The sequence below is a fragment of the Chiloscyllium plagiosum genome, chromosome 4 (genome assembly GCF_004010195.1).
Source record: "Chiloscyllium plagiosum isolate BGI_BamShark_2017 chromosome 4, ASM401019v2, whole genome shotgun sequence".
Classification (NCBI taxonomy): domain Eukaryota; kingdom Metazoa; phylum Chordata; class Chondrichthyes; order Orectolobiformes; family Hemiscylliidae; genus Chiloscyllium; species Chiloscyllium plagiosum.
In genome coordinates, this window is record NC_057713.1 from 41,847,084 (window position 1) to 41,866,110 (window position 19,027).

A 19,027-nucleotide genomic window follows, 5' to 3' on the forward strand; every position below is an offset into this window, starting at 1 on the left:
CCTCATTGTTGGTGCACTTTACACTAAGGTGGACTTGATACGCAGTTTGTTTTCAAATTCTAATTATATACTTGATTTCAGAGGACAAGTTGAATTATTTTAACAGGTGACCTTATATGAAGCAGTATGCAACTTAGAAATGCTGGTGCTCTGAGCTGTGAACCAAATACTCATGGTGGGAATCAACATACTGAAAGAACCAAATTTACTGTGTGATCCCATTTAATTTTTAAAAGGCAAAGTTTTATCTATTTTGTAACTTCAGTAATAAAGCTTAAATTAATATGAATTAACAGATAAACTACAGTATAAATAACATTGAATCAGAGATACAATAAATAAATATCTTATTTGCTAGAGAGTATACTTAGTGTGTATATTGTATTCATTTCAGTAACACATTCCTTCAGATTTCTGATCTTCCAATCTTTCTCTTCAAGTATTTAGTTACCGATTCTCCTCAAATAAGAGCCCTTCATGGGCACAAACTTCAGCAAAATAGTGCACATGAACTTTCTCAGCTGTGCTCCATTATTAATTGTGTGGATCCACCAGAATTTCCTTTATTTAAACAGTCTAATTATCTTGTGCACTGTTGCTTCATGTAAAAGTATTAAACAGAGACAGCCTTGCATTTGTTTATCACCCATCTCTTGGATCCAGCCTTTAGGTTTTCCTTTTTTATAATGTACTGCCACTACCACACTCTTCAAGACACCTAGTCTCATGAGGGCCTTCACATTACAATCCCGTGACACAGGATGAAGCTTTTCATATTTACCTGTGTGGGGAGTAGGGACAAGGACAGGATTTGTGAATTATGCTGTCTTCCAAATCAGTACCAGAAGAGTACCCAAGTAACCTATTCCACAACAGTATCCATAGTCAACAATACCACAAATGCTCTTTGCAACCGGAGTTCCGCGAGTCAAGCAGGCAAGGACAAACCTCACTGCTAGAATCACAATGCAAGAAAATCACCCAGGAAGCATTTCCTTGTATGTCAGTCTCCACAATGATCTGTTACCTTGGATTCCAACACAGCATTAGATCTTTCCCTAATGCAGACAGGCCAGTTATTTTAAAATTATAGACAATAGGTGCAGGAGTAGGCCATTTGGCCTTTTGAGCCAGAACCACCATTCATTATGATCATGGCTGATCATTCACAGTCAGTATCCTGTTCCTGCCATATCCCCAAAACCCTTGATTCCACTATCTTTAAGAGCTCTTTCCGTCTCTTTCAAGAAAGTATCCAGAGACTTGGCCTCTACTGCCTTCGGGGGCACCACTCTCTGGGGCATATATTCACCACTCTCTGGCTGAAGAAGTTTCTCCATCTCTGTTCTAAATGGCCTACCCCTTATTTTTAAACTACGTCCTCTGGTTCTGGACTCTCCCATCAACGGAAACATGCTTCCTGTCTCCAGAGTGTCCAATCCTTTATTAATCTTGTACATCTCAATCACATCCCCTCTCATCCTTCTAAACCCAAGAGTATACAAGCCCAGTCGCTCCAATCTTTCAACATATGACAGTTCTGCCATTCTGGGAATTGACCTCGTGAACCTCCGCTGCACTCTCTCAAAAGCCAGAATGCCCTTCCTCAAATTTGGAGACCAAAACTGCGCACAGTATTTTCAGGTGCAGTCTCACTAGGCCCTGTACAGCTGCAGAAAGACCTCTTTGCTCCTATACTTGATTCCTCTTGTAATGAAGGCCAGCATGCCATTAACTTTCTTCACTGCCTGCTGTACCTGCATGCTTGCTTTCATTGACTGATGCACAAGAACACCTAGATCTTGTTGTACTTCCCCTTTACCTAACTTGACTCAATTTAGATAGTAATCTGCCTTCCTGTTCTTGCCACCAAAGTGGATAACCATATATTTACCTACATTAAACTGCAATGTGTCATGCATCTGTCCACACACCTAGAGTGTCCAAGTCAACCTGTATTCTCATAACATTCTCTTCCCATTTGACCCTGCCACCCAGCTTTGTGTCACTTATTATTACACTGTTTGACCTAGATAGATTGGCTTCCAATTTTCTTGTTTTTTTTAATGTTGCTCTAAGGTTCTCTGGGGCATTTTATTCCATTTAAAGAAGTTGTATTAATTACAAGTGATCTCAAAACTTAACTAGGAAAACGTATCTAGGAATTTTATCTACAAGATAACATTTGATAAAGCTCAGAATTAGTTTGTTATGACTGTTTAACATTTTCTTCATGGAAACAACCACAGATTACAAAGAAATGATTGCATATTAAGATCCAACCACAGTTAATACATGCAGGCTGAAAGAGCATTCTGATCAAGTAAATGAAAGCTTGTTTGATCCCCAAAAAAACGCCAGATATTTAAGTTGCAAGATATTTTACCTACACCACCAGTAGACTCAGCTGAAAAAAACTCCTTTTTACTTGAATGAGCCAGAGGGGCACACTTGAATTTGGCATGTTTGTTTTTCTTAATGACGTTTTCCAAATAGAAAATATTATACATAGAATTACAGTTATCAGGATATATAACTTTTTGATAGCTCACTAACCTGTGTTAACTTTGGCCTCCACTATTATAAGGATAGGTATCTTAGAATCTTTGGGACAAACTGGTAAAATTCAAACAAGCTGCACGGATATTGATGGTTTCATGTCTGAAGTTAGCATTTTGGTTGGATTAGGAGAATTATCTAAAGAACATCATCTTGGAAAAGTTTTCTCCACGTCTCTGCTATTGGAGAAACCAGAAGCTGTGTTAAAGCAAAAGCATTGGATATTTAGAATGCTGTCCAAGGGCTTGAAAATTGAGAGATTGCCTTTTAAAATTTAATTGGTTTCTTTACAACATACTTCTGGTTGAAGACGACCACTTGGTTTAAAAAATATGCTGCTTCTTTCATAGAACAAAGTAAGAATCATTCCTTCTTAATACATTCCTGTAGCTGTTCTATACAGTAAAAATTGATTATTTCTTTGTTTGTCTTTACTGTGGTCATTATTCTGTTTCAGGCATTTCTTCTGGATTTGTGTCTGGATGGATGGTCCACCATTTCCAAAGAAAAGGGTGGTTGGGAAACAGGAGGACAGAAGATTTGGTTTATCTTGTTTATCTTGTACTCTCATCCTGGAAGGGTCATCTAATTATATATATTTGGTAATTTTAAAATTGAGTATTGAAGTCCTTTGGGAAGACCTTAATCCTGAATCTGTTTACTGTATTAGGGAAATCTGGAAACATTTATCAGCCATTTTCTAAAGTATGAGTTTATTTAATATAATATAAAACATTAACAGTAAATATGGACTACACATTATAGCCTTAAAACTCAGAGGTAGGTCTTGCAGATGGCTCAATGGGGATTTACAAGGTATGGATTGATGTGGCACTAAACAAGACAGATCAACAAAATCCAAGTGTTCAAATAAAACTTTGGTCACAAGTTATTGAGCAATCCATATGTTTTTTTAAATGCATTCATCATAAACAGTATATGATTTACCCAAGTTAGTAGAGTGCTAATTAGATTAATTTTTAAATTCAACTCTACTCATTGCTGTACTTCATTTTATTCCCAAACCTGACAAAATCTTTTAAAATTAAATTAAAATTTAATTTGATCAAACATCTAAGACATTATAGAAAAGTGTGTTTTGGTTTTGCCTTCATTAGGCTTGTTACAATGATTTATCCAGGCTGAAAGAGAAATTGTAGCAGCATGAATAGAAAATTGGTTGGCAAATGGAAAAAATGAATGGGCTAAATAATGTTTGCTTGGATTGGAAAAGTAGTGGAATCCAGTAGGACATTGTTTACTTTTCTTTTCGATTTAAATAAAAAGTGACAAGTTTGGGAATAGTAAGAAATGCAAAAGTCTAGATGTAGAAGCACAAATGGCAACTTGACAGTGTCATTCCACAGTAGTTTCCAAAACCATCATTTAGAACAAGGCAGCCAGTGCATGGAAATATAACCACCTGCAAATTCTGTTCTAAGCACCCTCCCCAGTCTGACTTGGAGCTATGTTGCCATTCCTTAACTGAAATGGGCTCAAACTCCTGGATGTCCCTTTGTAACAAGATTGTGGGTATTCCTAGGTAACATAGACTGCAGCAATTCAAAAGATAGCTTGTCTCCACTTGCCCTTGAAAAGTTGCTCTCAGTGCCAACCTTGAGTGATTTACAACAATGAAGGAAGCTGTTTACCTTTAGTTATTGCCAGCTCATTGTGGAGTGATCCACTCAAACCCACCCCCTGTTCAGTTTTGTAGCCCTATAAATTTATTCTCGTCAAGTGTCTTAATTATTTTTAAAACTCATTGTTTCCATTACACCATCCTCGTGGGAAGCAGCTTCCAGCACCTCTTAAAAAAGAAACATTTTTCACGTTCTCTATGAATTTCTTGCTCAGTACAAGGACTAGGGAACAGATTCAAGACACTATCAGTCAGTGGATTTATTTTTTTCTTCTCTAATTTTATCTACGCTTTTTCATAATCTTGTATAATCTTCATCAAATCTCTCCAATTACTTTAGCTCCAAGGAGAGACAATCTTTCCACCCTTATAACTGAACTACAACCCCACCAATCTCTGGAATGGCTTTAATCAAACTGTTTTACACCCACAAGGGCCTTCATCTTTGCTCAAGTGTAATGACCAGATCTGAATGCAACACATTAGTTGGGGTCCAGTCAGAAATTTATAAATGTTTGGCACAAATTTCCCTGGTTTTTGCACTCTTGTCTCCAATTATGAAATCCAAAATCCCCAATGTTTTGTTAACCATTCTCTCAATTTTCCCTACCACCCTTGAACAATTGATGCATATGTACACCCATATCATTCTGTCCTCCACACACTTTCGAATTGTGCTATTATTTTGCTTCACACCTATAACTTCTGCCAAAATACTTCACCTCTCACTTCTGTATCAGAATTTGTCTGTTTATTCTGCTAGCATATCTGTTTCTTAATACAGGCAAATCATAACATCCTGGTTTATCACTCCTTTGGATTCTGAAATTTTACTCCATATTCTAACATCAATGTCAAAAAGCTGTGATCTTAGTAGTGATTCAAAGGTATCCTGTCAATACCTTTTCTTTGATACTCAATAGGCAACACCATGAATCGACTACTCTTAGCAGCTCCAAAATTCCATTTACTTGTCAAGCATGACTTAGTTTCTATAAATAGGGTAGCACGGTAGTAAGCATAACTGCCTCATAGCATCATTCATTCCAGCTGTGTGTAGTTTGCACATTCTCCTGATATTCATATGGGTTTCTATCAGGTACTCTGGGTCCCTCCACCCCCCTCAGTCCAAAGATGTATCGGCGAGGTGGATGAACCGTGGTAAATACGGGGTTGTGAGGATAGATTGGGATGCTTTTCGAGGGTTGATGCAGGCTCGATGGACAAAATGGCCTCTTTCTGCAGGGATTATGATTATGTGAACTCCGCACACTCAAGTGCTAATTAATATTTTGTTTTCACTGATTAAGGATTCCAAAACCTTACCAACTAGTGATGCTAGATTAACTGGCCCAGTAGTTGCTAGGACTACCCTTTACATGCTTTCTTGAATAAGGACGTCAAATTTGTTATACTTCATGAGACCATAAACATAGGGGCAAAAACAGGCCATTGGACCATCAAATCTGCTCCATCATTCAATCAGATCATGGCTGATCTAATAATCCACAAATCCGTTCTCCTTGCCTTGTTGCACAGCCTCTTGTTTCCCTTTATTGATTAAGAAATCTGTGTATCTTTGACTTTTGGATTCTTACGACCCAACCTCTACAAGCTTCTGCAGTAAAGAAATTCCACAGATTGACAACCCTCTGAGAGAAGAAGTTCCTGCTCAAAGATTTTAAATATATCACCCATTACTCTTTGGGGAAAATAAAATCCCTCCTGTCTCAACCTAGTGAACCTTTTCTGAACTGCCTCCAATCCCAGTACATCTTCCTCTTGACAAGGGGACCAAAATTGTACATGGTATTGAAGTTGTGATCTGACTAATGTTTTGTACGGTTTTAGCAAAATATACCTACTTTTGAATTTTATTTCAGAAACAATGAAATATTCTAATTGTCTTCCATATTACCTGTTGCATCTGTATGACATTTTTTGAGTTATGCACGAGTATATCCAAATTCCTTTGTACTGCAGCTTTCTCCATCTATGTAATACTTTGCTCCTTTGTTCTTCCTGCCAAAGTGCACAGTCACATTTTCCCACAGTACACTCCCATCTGTCAAGTGTCTGCTGATTCATTCTGTTTGCCTGTTCCTCTGCAGAGTCCCATGTCATCCTCACCACTCACCCTTCCACATACTTTAGTCATCTGCAGACCTGGCAATAACACATTCACGTTGCCATCCAAGTCAATGATACATGCTGTCGATAACTGTTCCAGTATTGATCCCTTTGGCACTCCATTAGTTACAGGTTGCCATCCTGAATTTTTGTTTGCCATATTGAAAATTTTCCCTTCATCCAAACTCTTTACTTTTAGCCAACCAATTCTCCATCATATCAATATACTACCCATGGGCTCACATTCTATTAAATAGTCTTGGGTGCAGTACCCTATCAAACGCCATCTGTAAATCCAAAGATTTATTTACTGCTTTACACTTGTTTTTCTGGATTGATCTCTCATTCATGAATCCATGTTGCCTCTACTTTTATAAATAACGTAATAATGCTTTTACACCCTTTTAAAATGAACTCCAACATTTTCCCAATGACTGACGTTAACTAGCCCCAAGTTACCTGTTTTTGTTCTCCCTTTTTGAATGTGTTACATTAGCTGTTTTCCAATCTTCAGGAGACTTTTACTTCTTTTAGTGATTGCTATTGTTCTTGCTTCGTCCTTTGCCTATTCTCCAAACCCACAGCAATTTTTTTTTTTGGATTCAATTTCTGTTTTCTATCAGGAAGACTTCAAATATTTATTCAGCTCCTGTGCCATTTCCTGTTTCCCTACTATCTCCTCAGTCTTATTCTGTATGAAGCCTATTTCAATTATGTCACTGATCCTTTATTATTTGAAGAAGTTCTTACTATCTTTTTTTTATTTTACTTGTTTATTTTCTCTTTTTTTAATATATATATTTCCAATTGTCTGACTTACTATTAACTTTACCATGTTGTATATTTTTGATATAATCTAAGCAAGTAAGATCTTGAGATTATTTAATGCATGATTGATAATGACATTAAAAAAAGATGATTGAACATAATTGCTTCCTTTGCTTTCAAGAGAACTATATTGCATGACCCTGTTGTTCGTTCTTGGAAAACCTCACAGCTAGATAAAAATCAAAACTTGGCTTTGCATTCTAAAGTTAGTGTTGAATTTTTCTTTCATTGGAACCCAGTGGGTATCCAATTTAAAAAGTATGTTATAATTTATGTCAGCAAAATCCAGTCCTTGGATATCTTGTGGAATACTAAGAGATGTGCTTTCAGGAGACTTCTAATCACCAGCTTCAGAATCACAGTTTCAAGGCTGTTGGTTGTTGGTGTTGTCACCTGAAGACCACTACTTCAACTAGAACAATTATTGGAAATGCAAGGCAACAGCTAAGATAAATCGTACCATTTGTTCTGTGTCTTCTACTTGAACTGGCATTCTATCAGGAGAAAGTGAGGACTGCAGATGCTGGAGATCAGAGCTTAAAAATGTGTTGCTGGAAAAGCGCAGCAGGTCAGGCAGCATCAAAGGAACAGGAGAATCGACGTTTCGGGCATAAGCCCTTCTTCAGTGCTGCCTGACCTGCGCTTTTCCAGCAACACATTTTTAAGCTCTGGCATTCTATTAGTCTTGCATAACTTAGCAATTTTTCCAACTCAGCAAAGATAACTCCTGAATGCAGGTTGTACCTGATACCAATCAGTACAGCCATTTCTTCAGACTCTAAAAATCTCCTATAATTAAGCAAAATATTGTCAATGGTAAACTTGTGAAATAAAATGCTGGAAAGGTTCAGGTGTGGCAGCATCAGTGGAGAGAAACAATTCACATTAGAGTTGAAACACTTGACCTAAAGGATAGATTTGATGGGTTATATGATAGAAGGGGATGAACAAAAGGGAAGATGTAGAATAGGATTGAGGGTAGGAGAGATTAAATACAAACATATCATGAACCAAAAATTATCAGATTGAGTGGCGTACAGCAGGCAACAGATATTTTTGATAAATTAAAAGTTTGAATTAATGAAGCCAGGCCAGTGCAATTGAAAATGGGTGCCTCTTCAACCAGTGGGGACTGTGGTCCCCTGCTTCCTACAACTTCATTCCCTCTTTCTCCCCCACCACCCCCATCCTTTTCCATCCTACACTCCTCTTGCTGTTTTCATTTTTTCCTTCCTCTCACCATCTCCTCCCCACCCCCCAAATCATTTTTCTTCAGCCTCTTTGTCCATTTAGCTCCCTGAGGTAAAAAAAGGAGCTATTTCAAACCTTCTGCATATTTCCGGCAGCAACAATGCCATTACTTCACCAGCAAATCTCCATTGAGATCATATTGGCCAATGTGTTTTCAGAGATTTAAATGCTATTTTGTGAAAGATTTTTTTAACCAAATTTATTCTTCTGAACATGAATTTCCAATTTGGTACAGAAAGCTATGCAGGGTCCTGGCTCTGTTGCTCCTATCTCTCCTCTGTACCCCCCTCTTCTTCTATCCCACAGTTGGGCCGAGCAAACTCTCGCTGTACTTGCTCCATCCCAGTGAAGACAACAACAGATGACAGTGGAGGAAGAGACTACAAAGGCTACACAAAAAAATCATCAGCTCCTGGGAATATGACCTCTGCATCATCACCTTGCAAACAGAATAGTTGCAGATCCAAAAGAGTTGAGTCAGGCAGAAGTCCATAAGAAAGATTTAAAGGGCTGAGTTTAGTTTTCTGAAAATTGGAATTCTGCCTGATAATAGAAATCGCCCATCCTGATTAGCAGGCCATAGATGAAAACGTCAGATTGGGAGCAAGTTAGAAAGTAAAATGATGAGTAACAAGAAGCTTGTGATCATACTAATGAACAGAACAATCGCACCTCTTTGCTAGTCTCTTCAATGCAGAGGCGGCTTATTTTTTTTGGATGCCTTCTGGGAGTTCATGTAAATCACCATGACATTTCTCAATACATTACTTTAGTCACCTCTTCAGACAGTTCAGTCAAGTGAGAGTCATAGAGTCACGTAGATACGTAGTACAGAAAGAGATCCTTTGGTCCAATCTGTCCACACCGACCAGATATTCTAAACAAATCTAGTCCTATTTGCCAGCATTTGTGTCATATTCATATAACCATCCAAATGCCTTTTAAATGTTGTAATTGTACCTGCTTCCACCACTTACCTGGCAGCTCATTCCATACATTCACCACTGTCTGCATGATTGCTCTTAGATTCATTTTAAATCTTTCCCCTCTCACCTTAAACGTCTCTAGATTTGAATTCCCCCACCCCTAGGAAAAGACCTTGTCTACTTATTCTATCCATGCTCCTCATGATTTTATAAATCTCTATCAGACCACCCCACAGCCTCTGACGTTCCAGGGAAAATAGCCCCAGTGTATTCAGTCTCTCCCTATAGCTCTTAAATTATTCTGGCTTTCTTAGCAGCCACTGAATCCTTATTTGAGGATTCTAGTAATTTTACAACAGATGTAAGGCTAACTGTCTCGCAGTGGGAGAACACTTTGGTGACAGTGATCACAACTGCCTCACATTTACAATAGCCTCGGAGAGGGAAAGGAGCAGTTACCGAGGAAAGATATTTAATTGTGGAAAAGGAAATTATGACTCTATCAGACAGGAGTTAGGAAGTACAAACTGGGAGTAATTGTTCCAAATAAAGAGCACAGCTGACATGAGACTATTTAAGGGGCAGTTGTTGCGAGTGATGCACGAATTTGTTCCTCTGAGACAGGTAAGAAGGGGTAAGATTAAGGAACCTTGGATGATGAGAATAGAGGAGTTTCTCGTCAAAAGAAAGAAGGTAGCTTACGTAAGGTGAAGGAAGCAAGGATCTAGCACAGCTTTAGAGGATTAAAGGCTTGCTAGAAAGGAGCTCAGAAATGGACTGAGGAGAGCTAGGAGGGGGCATGAAAAAGGTTGGCAAGAAGGATTGTGGAGAACACAAAGGAATTTTATTCATACGTGAGGAATAAGAGAGTGATCAGGGTGAAGGTGGCACCAATTAGGGATAGCGGAGCAAACTTGAGCGTGGAGTCTGAGCAGATAGGGGAAGGTCTAAATGAGTTTTTTGCTTCAGTTTTCACCAAGGAAAGGGACCTTGTAAATGAGAACTTTTGAGGAGCTGGGATACAGTCTTGGCTAGATCAAGATTGATGAAGTTGATGTGCTGGAAACTTTGGAAAACATTAAGATTGATAAGTCCCCAGGGCCAGACCAGATTTATCCTAGGTTGCTCCGGGAAGCAAGAAAGGAGGTTGCTAAGCCGCTGGCGAGGATATTTGCCTCCTCACTCTCCACAGGAGTTGTACTGGAGGATTGGAAGGAGGCAAATGTTTCTCTTTTCAAGAAAGGTAATAGGGAAATCCCTGGCAGTTACAGACCAGTCAGTCTTTCTTCTGTGGTCAGCAAAGTTTTGGAAAACTCTGAGGGATAGGATTTATGACTATTTGGCAAAGCATAGTGTGATTAAAGGCAGTCAGCATGGCTTTGTGAGGGGCAGGTCATGCCTCACAAATCTTGAGTTCTTTGAGAAGGTGACAAGACAGGTTGGGTAGTGGATGTGTTGTATCTGGACTTCAGCAAGACATTTGATAAGGCTCCCCATGGTAGGCTCATTCATAAAGTCAGGAAGTATGATACAGGGAGATTTGGCTATCTGGATTCAGAATTGGCTGGCTGATAGAAGGCAGAAGTGGTTGTAGATGAAAGTATTCTGCCTGGAGATCAATGTTGAGTGGGGTCCCGCAGGGCCCTGATCTTAGGCCCCTGCTCTTTGTAGTTTTTATAAATGACTTGGATGAGGAGGTTGAGGGTTGGGTTAGTAAATTTGCAGGAGATACAAAGGTTGGAGGTATCGTCAATTAGTTTAGAGGGCTGCTGCAGTGCGATATTGACAGGATACAGAGCTGGGATGAGAAATGGCAGATGGAGTTCAACCTGGATAAATGCAAAGCAATGCATTTTGGAAAGTCGAACCCAAATGCTGAATATCGGATTAACGACAGGATTCTTGGCAGTGTGGAGGAACAGAGGGATCTGGGTGTGCAAGTACAAGGATCTCAAAATTGCCTCCCAAGTGGATAGGGTTGTTAAGAAAGCATATGGTGGGTGTTTTGGCTTTCATTAACAGGGAGATCAAGTTTAACAGCTGCGAGGTTTTGCTACAGCTCTACAAATCCCTAGTGAGACCACACTTGGAATATTGTGTCTAGTTCTAGTGGTCCTACTATAGGAAAGATAGAGGTTTTGGAGAGGGTGTAAAGAAGGTTTACCAGGATGCTGCCTTGACTGGATGGCTTGCCTTATGAAGAAGAAAGGCTGAATAAGCTTGGACTTTTCTGTCTGGACAGGAGGAGAGAGAAGACCTGATCGAGGTAGACAAGATAATGAGTGGAATAGCCAGAGACCTTTCCCCAGTGCAGGATTGACTGGTACGAGGAGTCATAGCATGAAGGTATAAAGGAGACGTCAGAGGTAGGTTCTTTACACAGTGTTATGAATGCATAGGATGCATTGCCAGGTGTAGTGATGGAAGCAGAGTTATTAGGGACATTTAAGCGACTGCTAGACATGCACATGGATAGCAGTGAGTTGAGGGGTGTGTAGGTTATTATATTTTACATTAGGATTAAACCTCTGCACAATATGGTGGGCCAAAGAGCCTATTTTGTGCTGTACTTTTCTATGTTCTATAATTCACACATCTCCCTCTATTACCTTTCTAAAATTGTGGAATTATCAATTTTCCAGTCAAAAGGAACCAGTTCCCAAATCAAAATTGCAGATGCTCCGTGAACTCTCAGAATTATCATCTATTTCCTTACTTGTTCATTGTCTCTTAGATTTGCTTGCATTAATTTTGAGAAGACCCTGATTAATTTTCTTAGCTATTTAGTGTGACAGACTGCTTTCTCTTTTACACAAAACAATTATTTAGTAAGTTTAATTTTTTTTATTTACCTTGTCTCAGTTATCAGTTTTTACCAGATTCACATTGCTTCTGGTCACATGTTCATAATGTTATTTACCAAAAATTGTTTATATTTCTTTTTGATTTTCAAACTCCTTCAGCTGTTGGACCAATGTTAGGGCCTGAAGATTCTTGTAGGTTGTACTGCTGTTTTCAGTGCAATCCACCAAAAAAAAAGCCAGTTTAGAGCACAAAATCAAATTATTTGAAGTAATCTTAAATATAAGCTTCCGTAATCTACTGCATTGGTCGGAAAACTTCGAGTAGGAAGACAGTCCGACCAGCAAAACAGTCACACCCCTGTTTGAATTAGTCTTCAGTCAGTATCTGCTAGTAGATTCTGTGGGCCTTTAAGGGGGCTCTTAAAATGGTTTCACATTAGGAGCACCATTATTAATGGACAACAGTTTAAATATTTAAGAATATTTAATTAAGCTAATCATGATTTTGCTTGTAGTAATTAAATAAATGGAAACTTGGAAAAAATTAAAAATGCAATTTTGAGCATATTTTCCGCAGTTCTATCTTAAAATGTACTTTATCCAAACAACTATTATTCAAAAGACTATCTTTAGATATGATGTTTCAAACCTTGAAGGTAGCCTTAAACTTGAAAAGACTGGTTCTATTTCTGATTGGAAATTAAGAATATCAAAAAGTATAAAGTGAAGTCACCAAATGTACAAGAAGTTATTGTTTTGCCGCGTTAAAGGCACGAGTGGTTGACTGAAAAAATGAATGAAGTGCAAATTTTGTTCTGTTTTACATTAGGTAAGTTCAGCTATTGGACACAAACTGCAAATATCCAATTGGGATGCAGTTGAAATTTAATACAGCAGATGATTGCTCCTCCACTTGAATTTTATTAATTCACCAATTTGTTGATGGGACTTTGCAACTGTATCAGCTTGTGATTGGTGTTTCCCCTGGCAGTAGAAGAGATGTAAAGAGGAGAAAGTGAGGTCTGCAGATGCTGGAGATCAGAGCTGAAAATGTGTTGCTGGAAAAGCACAGCAGGTCAGGCAGCATCCAGGGAACAGGAGAATCGACGTTTCGGGCATAAGCCCTTCTTCAGGAATAAGGAAAGTTTGTCCAGCAGGCTAAGATAAAAGGTAGGGAGGAGGGACTTGGGGGAGGGGCGTCGGAAATGTGATAGGTGGAAAGAGGCCAAGGTGAGGGTGATTTGTCTATTGTCTAAAGGAGAACCAAATGAGTTTCTCCGAAAATCAACAACAGTTTCGTGGTCATCATTAGACTCTTAACCCTAGATTTTGTTTTTAATTAAATACAAATTTGACCATCTGCCATAGCAGAATTCAAACCTGGGTTTCCAGAACATTACCAGGGTCTCAGGGTTAACACTGCAGCGATAATACCACAAGGCCCCTGCCTCCTCTACATCTCCTGACAGTGCAGCGAGAAATGTCAACATGTGTGAGGTGCTCAGGTACTAAAGTGGGTCTTGAACTCTTAACCGCTGTCTCAGGGAAAGTGTGCTACCACTGAGATAAAGGACAATTTCCTCCATGTTTAGGTCTTCCGCGGCGTTGGAAAGTTTGACTTTGAAAGATAAAAACCCATGACAATTCTGCAAATCCCTGCCTTTGATCAGTGTCATTAAATAATACAGCAGATGCCCACAGAACGTGATTTGAGACTGCGGTGTTATTCACTCCATTGTCACTGCTGTTTTCCAACAGCTCAAAGTCATTTAATAACTGAGTCATTTGTCTCAGTCAAATCCATCGAATTCAGCACCGCCTTCCTAACCTGCAATCTTCTTCCTGACCTCTCCGCCCCCACCCCAGTCTGACCTATCACCCTCACCTTGACCTCTTTCCACCTATCACATTTCCGACGCCCCTCCCCCAAGTCCCTCCTCCCTACCTTTTATCTTAGCCTGCTGGACAAACATTCCTCATTCCTGAAGAAGGGCTTATGCCCGAAACGTCGATTCTCCTGTTCCCTGGATGCTGCCTGACCTGCTGCGCTTTTCCAGCAACACATTTTCAGCAAGAGATGTAAAGACACAAGCACAGGTTTGGTCTCTCAGGATTTGAGCACACTTATTTTCTTGACAATTTTCTAAGCTATCACAGTCTACTCTGATATAAGGCCGTTCTATTACACTTTTTTTATAACGTGGGATTGCAATAGCAGCACCATTTAAACCAATGGTACGGGATTCTTATTCTAGCCAATGCAAGCAAGGAAAGTTCACGTTCTACATATAATGGTCTAAATTCTTCAATCACGTTATAGCCAATTCACATTGAAGAAATGTGCATTATAGCAGACCGACTACTTTATTTTACACCTTGTTTACTTTTTCATTAACTTCATTCATAATTTTCAATTATGGTTGAAAAGCACAAGTTAAAATGGCAATTCTGTCAAGCTATATTTTCTGTAGGTCACACAATAACTTTGGCATTGTTAACCAAACAGGTTTGACAATAAGAGTAGGTAAAAAGAATGACTGCAGATGCTGGAAACCAGATTCTGGATTAGTGGTGCTGGAAGAGCCCTTCATCAGGAATGGCATTTGCCCGAGACGTCAATTTTACTGCTGCTCGAATGCTGCCTGAACTGCTGTGCTCTTCCAGCACCACTAATCCAGATATTGACGATAAGAGTAGTTAAGTTACTAAAGTAGTGATTGAACGTTACAGCACAGGCAGGAAAGAGGTTGAGACCATACCCAAATCAGCTATGATCTTATTGAATGATGAGGGGCTCAAAGAGCCAAGTAACCTCCCCGAGCTCCTAAATCCTATATTCCAGTGGCAGATTGCCACTTTGAATTGAATCAAAATCCTTTTTTTTTTGTTTGTTTTGATAAAAAGTGTCAAACCATTAGGTGGTTGGAAAAATAAGTGGTCCACAAACTCCTGTCATGGAAGGGAAATCTTTTAGGGAATTTTTATCCAATTTGGTCTTTACACCAGTACTTGGAGATGTAGTTTACTTTTAACTGCACTTTAATGCAGGTCTATAAAGCTGAATGAATGGTTTGTTATAAAGAATATCACCTTCGCAGAATAATTAGAGGTAAAATTATTAACATTAATGATGCTGATGTCCTAGAAACAAATTTTAAATGATGGTGACTGCAATTTCCCACCCATTTGATTTAATAAAAAAAGCAATGTGCTTACTTTCATCATCAATAGACATAGAAAACATGTTTGTGTGTACTACATGTACAATCAAATTTTGTACAGTTAAAGTTGCCAGTACCTTTGCTATGCACGATGCATATCAGCTTTAGAAATGTACATATTTGCACATTGTGCATTATGAACATTAATTATGTTGCACAACCTGATGAACTTTCACACAGTGTGCTTACAGAAAACAGCTCTCTGTAAAAGTAAAAATGACAACTGTCCACAAATTTTGGCATACATATGAAAAGTAAGTATTTGGCAGTGTAAAATGCATAAAACTAGTTTCTTGCAAGGCTGGACAGGTTTACATTAATGAATATTATAAATGTATCATACACAGAAATAAGTCTAGTTATTAAACTAATTTGTGCAGCAGTATTATAATTCTCAGTCTTCTTCCTCCTCATCATCATCCTCCTCATCCTCCTCCTCCTCCTCTTCTTCCTCCTCCTCCTCCTCTTCCATCTTTTTTTTGCATAATGTACTGTAGTGCTGTACCAAAAACAAATAATCAGACCAAGAATAAAGGTTAAATGTTACTGATTGATTGCATCACAATTCCATGTGGCTATTTATAATTCCCTCATGAAGGAAGGCAGGTATTACTAGCTCCAAAATATTAATTTAACATAAGTAAAAACTTGAACAGAACCAAATACTACATTTTAGAAAGTATAACATGCTAGAACGTTAAAGAGTAGATACAGAGTTTATGCAACAATTTTCTGGATGTATTCAACAATCACAGACTTCTGAAGTGAACATGACCTATACATTTCAGTAAACATCTAAGAACATTTTCTGATCAGCAGAAAGACAAAATATGTCGTTAAAATGAATATAACTCCTTACAGGTAGAGAATGTTTCCTGAACATGTGATTCAAACGTGAATTGTTAAAATGGTAAGTTTTCCTGATGAAAGTTTAGAAGCTGTCCAACTAAAAGACTCAGACTTGATGTTGGGTTCTCGCGTGCAATTTGAGTTGGATTTACTAGATTTACTGAGACAATGTAATGTTACCACTGCTTCAGATGATGCTATTTTAATATTACATGGCACTGAATTTGGACTTTTCTATTTTTATGACTCACTTAGTTGCTCATTAGATAATTTCATTGAGAAAGCAATTGATCCCAATATATATTTTAAAAGGGTTGGGAATATTATACGTGGAAAACACATCATCCTGATATTTTAAAAGGGTTGGGAATATTATACGTGGAAAACACATCATCCTGATTTTACAAATGGTACCATCTGAGATTCTTAAAAATTATGTAGAAGCATTTTAAAATAGGTGAATCTGAAGAAATGCTGGTGCAATGATGATTCGGAATATTTGATTTCTAAAGTGAAAGAACAGCTTTAAGTTGGAATTATATTTTTATTGTGTTAAAATGGCAAAGATGTGATTTTTAGTTCTATTTTAGATTTTTGAGAGTTGTTATGGGGATTTGGTCTTTAATCCTAAAGGTGAACAGTTCAGTACTTTAGGGAAAAGAGTAGAAGAGAGGAAACAAAAATCTATTGCCTACCAGCAGGCATCCAGTAACAAAATCCAAACAACCTGGAAGAAGACAAGAAGCTTGTAGGTGGTAAAGAAGTCGAGTGGCTTAGTCAGTAAAAGAAAAGCTCCAGAAACATGGCTATTGAAGTCTCTGACAGGAAGACATCTTAAAAGCCACAGTAAGTAGATTTAGAAATAAAACTAGTGTGATTCCAATGCATTGCTGACCTGATATGTCACCTCTTCTATACTGGTAAAACCACAAGTTATCTTGGGGTAGTGACGTGAAAAAAATTCTGGGATTTGCATATTAATTAATCAAAATCTGCATCTCCATTCTAACTGATTTAACAGCTATCTTAGGTTTGTTCAATACATGTGCATCAGTTGTCTGACTCTTTGGTCTTTTACTTATAAATTCTGTATCTGATGTTCCTTGTCTCACTAGCACCTGAAGGAGCAAGCTCTGAAAGCTTGTGTTTCCAAATAACCTGTTCAAATATAACTTGGTGTTGTATGATTTTTGACTTTGTCCAACCCAGTCTAACACTAGCAGCTCCACATCATGGAAATCATAAGAGGTGGGTTCATGTGAGGAAAGGGGTTGTGGGGTGGGTAGTAAGAGATCCAACAGTGGCCTAAGCAATGTTCTGTATAGCTGCAACATGACCTCCCAACTCCTGTACTCAATACTCTGACCAATAAAAGAAAGCATACCAAATGCCGCCTTCATTATCCTATCTACCTGTGACTCCACTTTCAAGGAGCTATGAACCTGCACTCCAAGGTCTCTGTTCAGCAACACTCCCTAGGACCTTACCATTAAGTGTAGAAGTCTTGTTAAGATTTGCTTTCCCAAAATGCAGCATCTCACATTTATCTAAATTAAACTCCATCTGCCACTTCACAGTCCATTGGCCCATCTGATCAAGATCCCGTTGTAATTTGAAGTAACCTTCTTTGCAGTCCACTACTTCTCTAATCTTAGTGTCATCAGCAAAATGGCTAACTATACCTCTTATTACAATGAAACTGTTTCCCTTTTTAAGGAACAAGAGAAAATTACACAGTACTCTAGACATGGTCTTTCAATTATTCTACAGTTGAAACAATACTTCTTTACATATATACTTCCTCCCCATCACAATTAGGGCCAAAGTTCCCTTCACCATAAAATTACTTGTTCTATCTGCATGCAATTGTGACTCAAGTAAGGAAACCTAGATACCTATGTACTGTAGCATTCTGTAGTCCCTCTCCATTTAAATGCTTTACTATTCTGCTTTACTATTCTTGTTGCCAAAGGAGACAATCTCTCATTTTTCTACATTATGCTCCATCTACAAACAACTGCCTACTTACTCAATATATGTCCCTTTGCAGACTATTTGTATTCTCATCAGAACTTGCTCTGTCTTTGTTCTGTGAGCAAATCTGTCTACATATACAGGCTCCTTCACCCTTAATACAGATTATAAATACATGAGGCTCAGCACTGATTTATGCAGCACTTCACTGACATTTTGCCAATTTAGAGAAACCAGAAAAAAAATCCACTTACTTACTGTTTGTTAACTAGTCCTCTATCCATATTAATAGATCAAAGTTTGGGTGAAGATTTGTAGCTCGGGTGCTCGTTAAGACGGCATACTTAAACTACTGGACTTGTGCCTCACAACACACTTCACATTCAACAACCAGATATACGAACAAATCAACGGAACACCCATGGGCTCACCGATCTCTGGGCTCATAGCAGAAGCAGTAATGCAAAGGTTAGAACAAACAGTCTTACCACAAATTCAACCCAAACTCTGGGTCAGATATGTCGATGACACCTTTGTAATCATTAAAAACACAGAAATAGAGAAAACACACCGTATCATCAACGCCACACTAACAGGAATCCAATTCACGAGAGAAGAAGAAAAGGATAACCAACTCCCATTCCTAGACGTGATGGTACAGAGAACACCGAACGGAGAATTCACCACAAAGGTATACAGGAAAGCCACACACACAGACCAAGTCCTGAACTATGAAAGCAACCACCCCAACACACAGAAAAGAAGTTGCATCAAAACACTATTCAAAAGGGCCACAACACACTGCAGCACACCAGAACTGCAAAAAGAGGAAGAAGAACACCT

At 38.5% G+C, this 19,027-nt stretch overlaps 2 protein-coding genes across 6 annotated transcripts in view; one reads left to right on the plus strand and one right to left on the minus strand.

The window, feature by feature from the left end:
- Positions 1-18,508, plus strand: part of LOC122548994 (RNA-binding protein 12-like) — a 31,878-nt gene extending 13,370 nt beyond the window's left edge. For 4 of the 5 annotated variants that reach the window (XR_006311380.1, XR_006311381.1, XR_006311379.1 and 1 more), the window contains exon 3: positions 3,017-3,173. The gene's annotated coding sequence lies outside the window, so the exon portion shown is untranslated. Of the gene's footprint in view, positions 1-3,016; positions 3,174-18,476 lie in introns of those variants that run through there. The other variant, XR_006311378.1, reaches the window with a different exon arrangement.
- Positions 14,748-19,027, minus strand: part of cibar1 (CBY1 interacting BAR domain containing 1) — a 76,558-nt gene continuing 72,278 nt past the window's right edge. Inside the window, exon 9 of the mRNA XM_043688077.1 lies at positions 14,748-15,860. Within this exon, the coding sequence (XP_043544012.1) occupies positions 15,756-15,860 (105 nt within the window). The 3' untranslated portion in view covers positions 14,748-15,755. The remainder of the gene's footprint in view (positions 15,861-19,027) is intronic.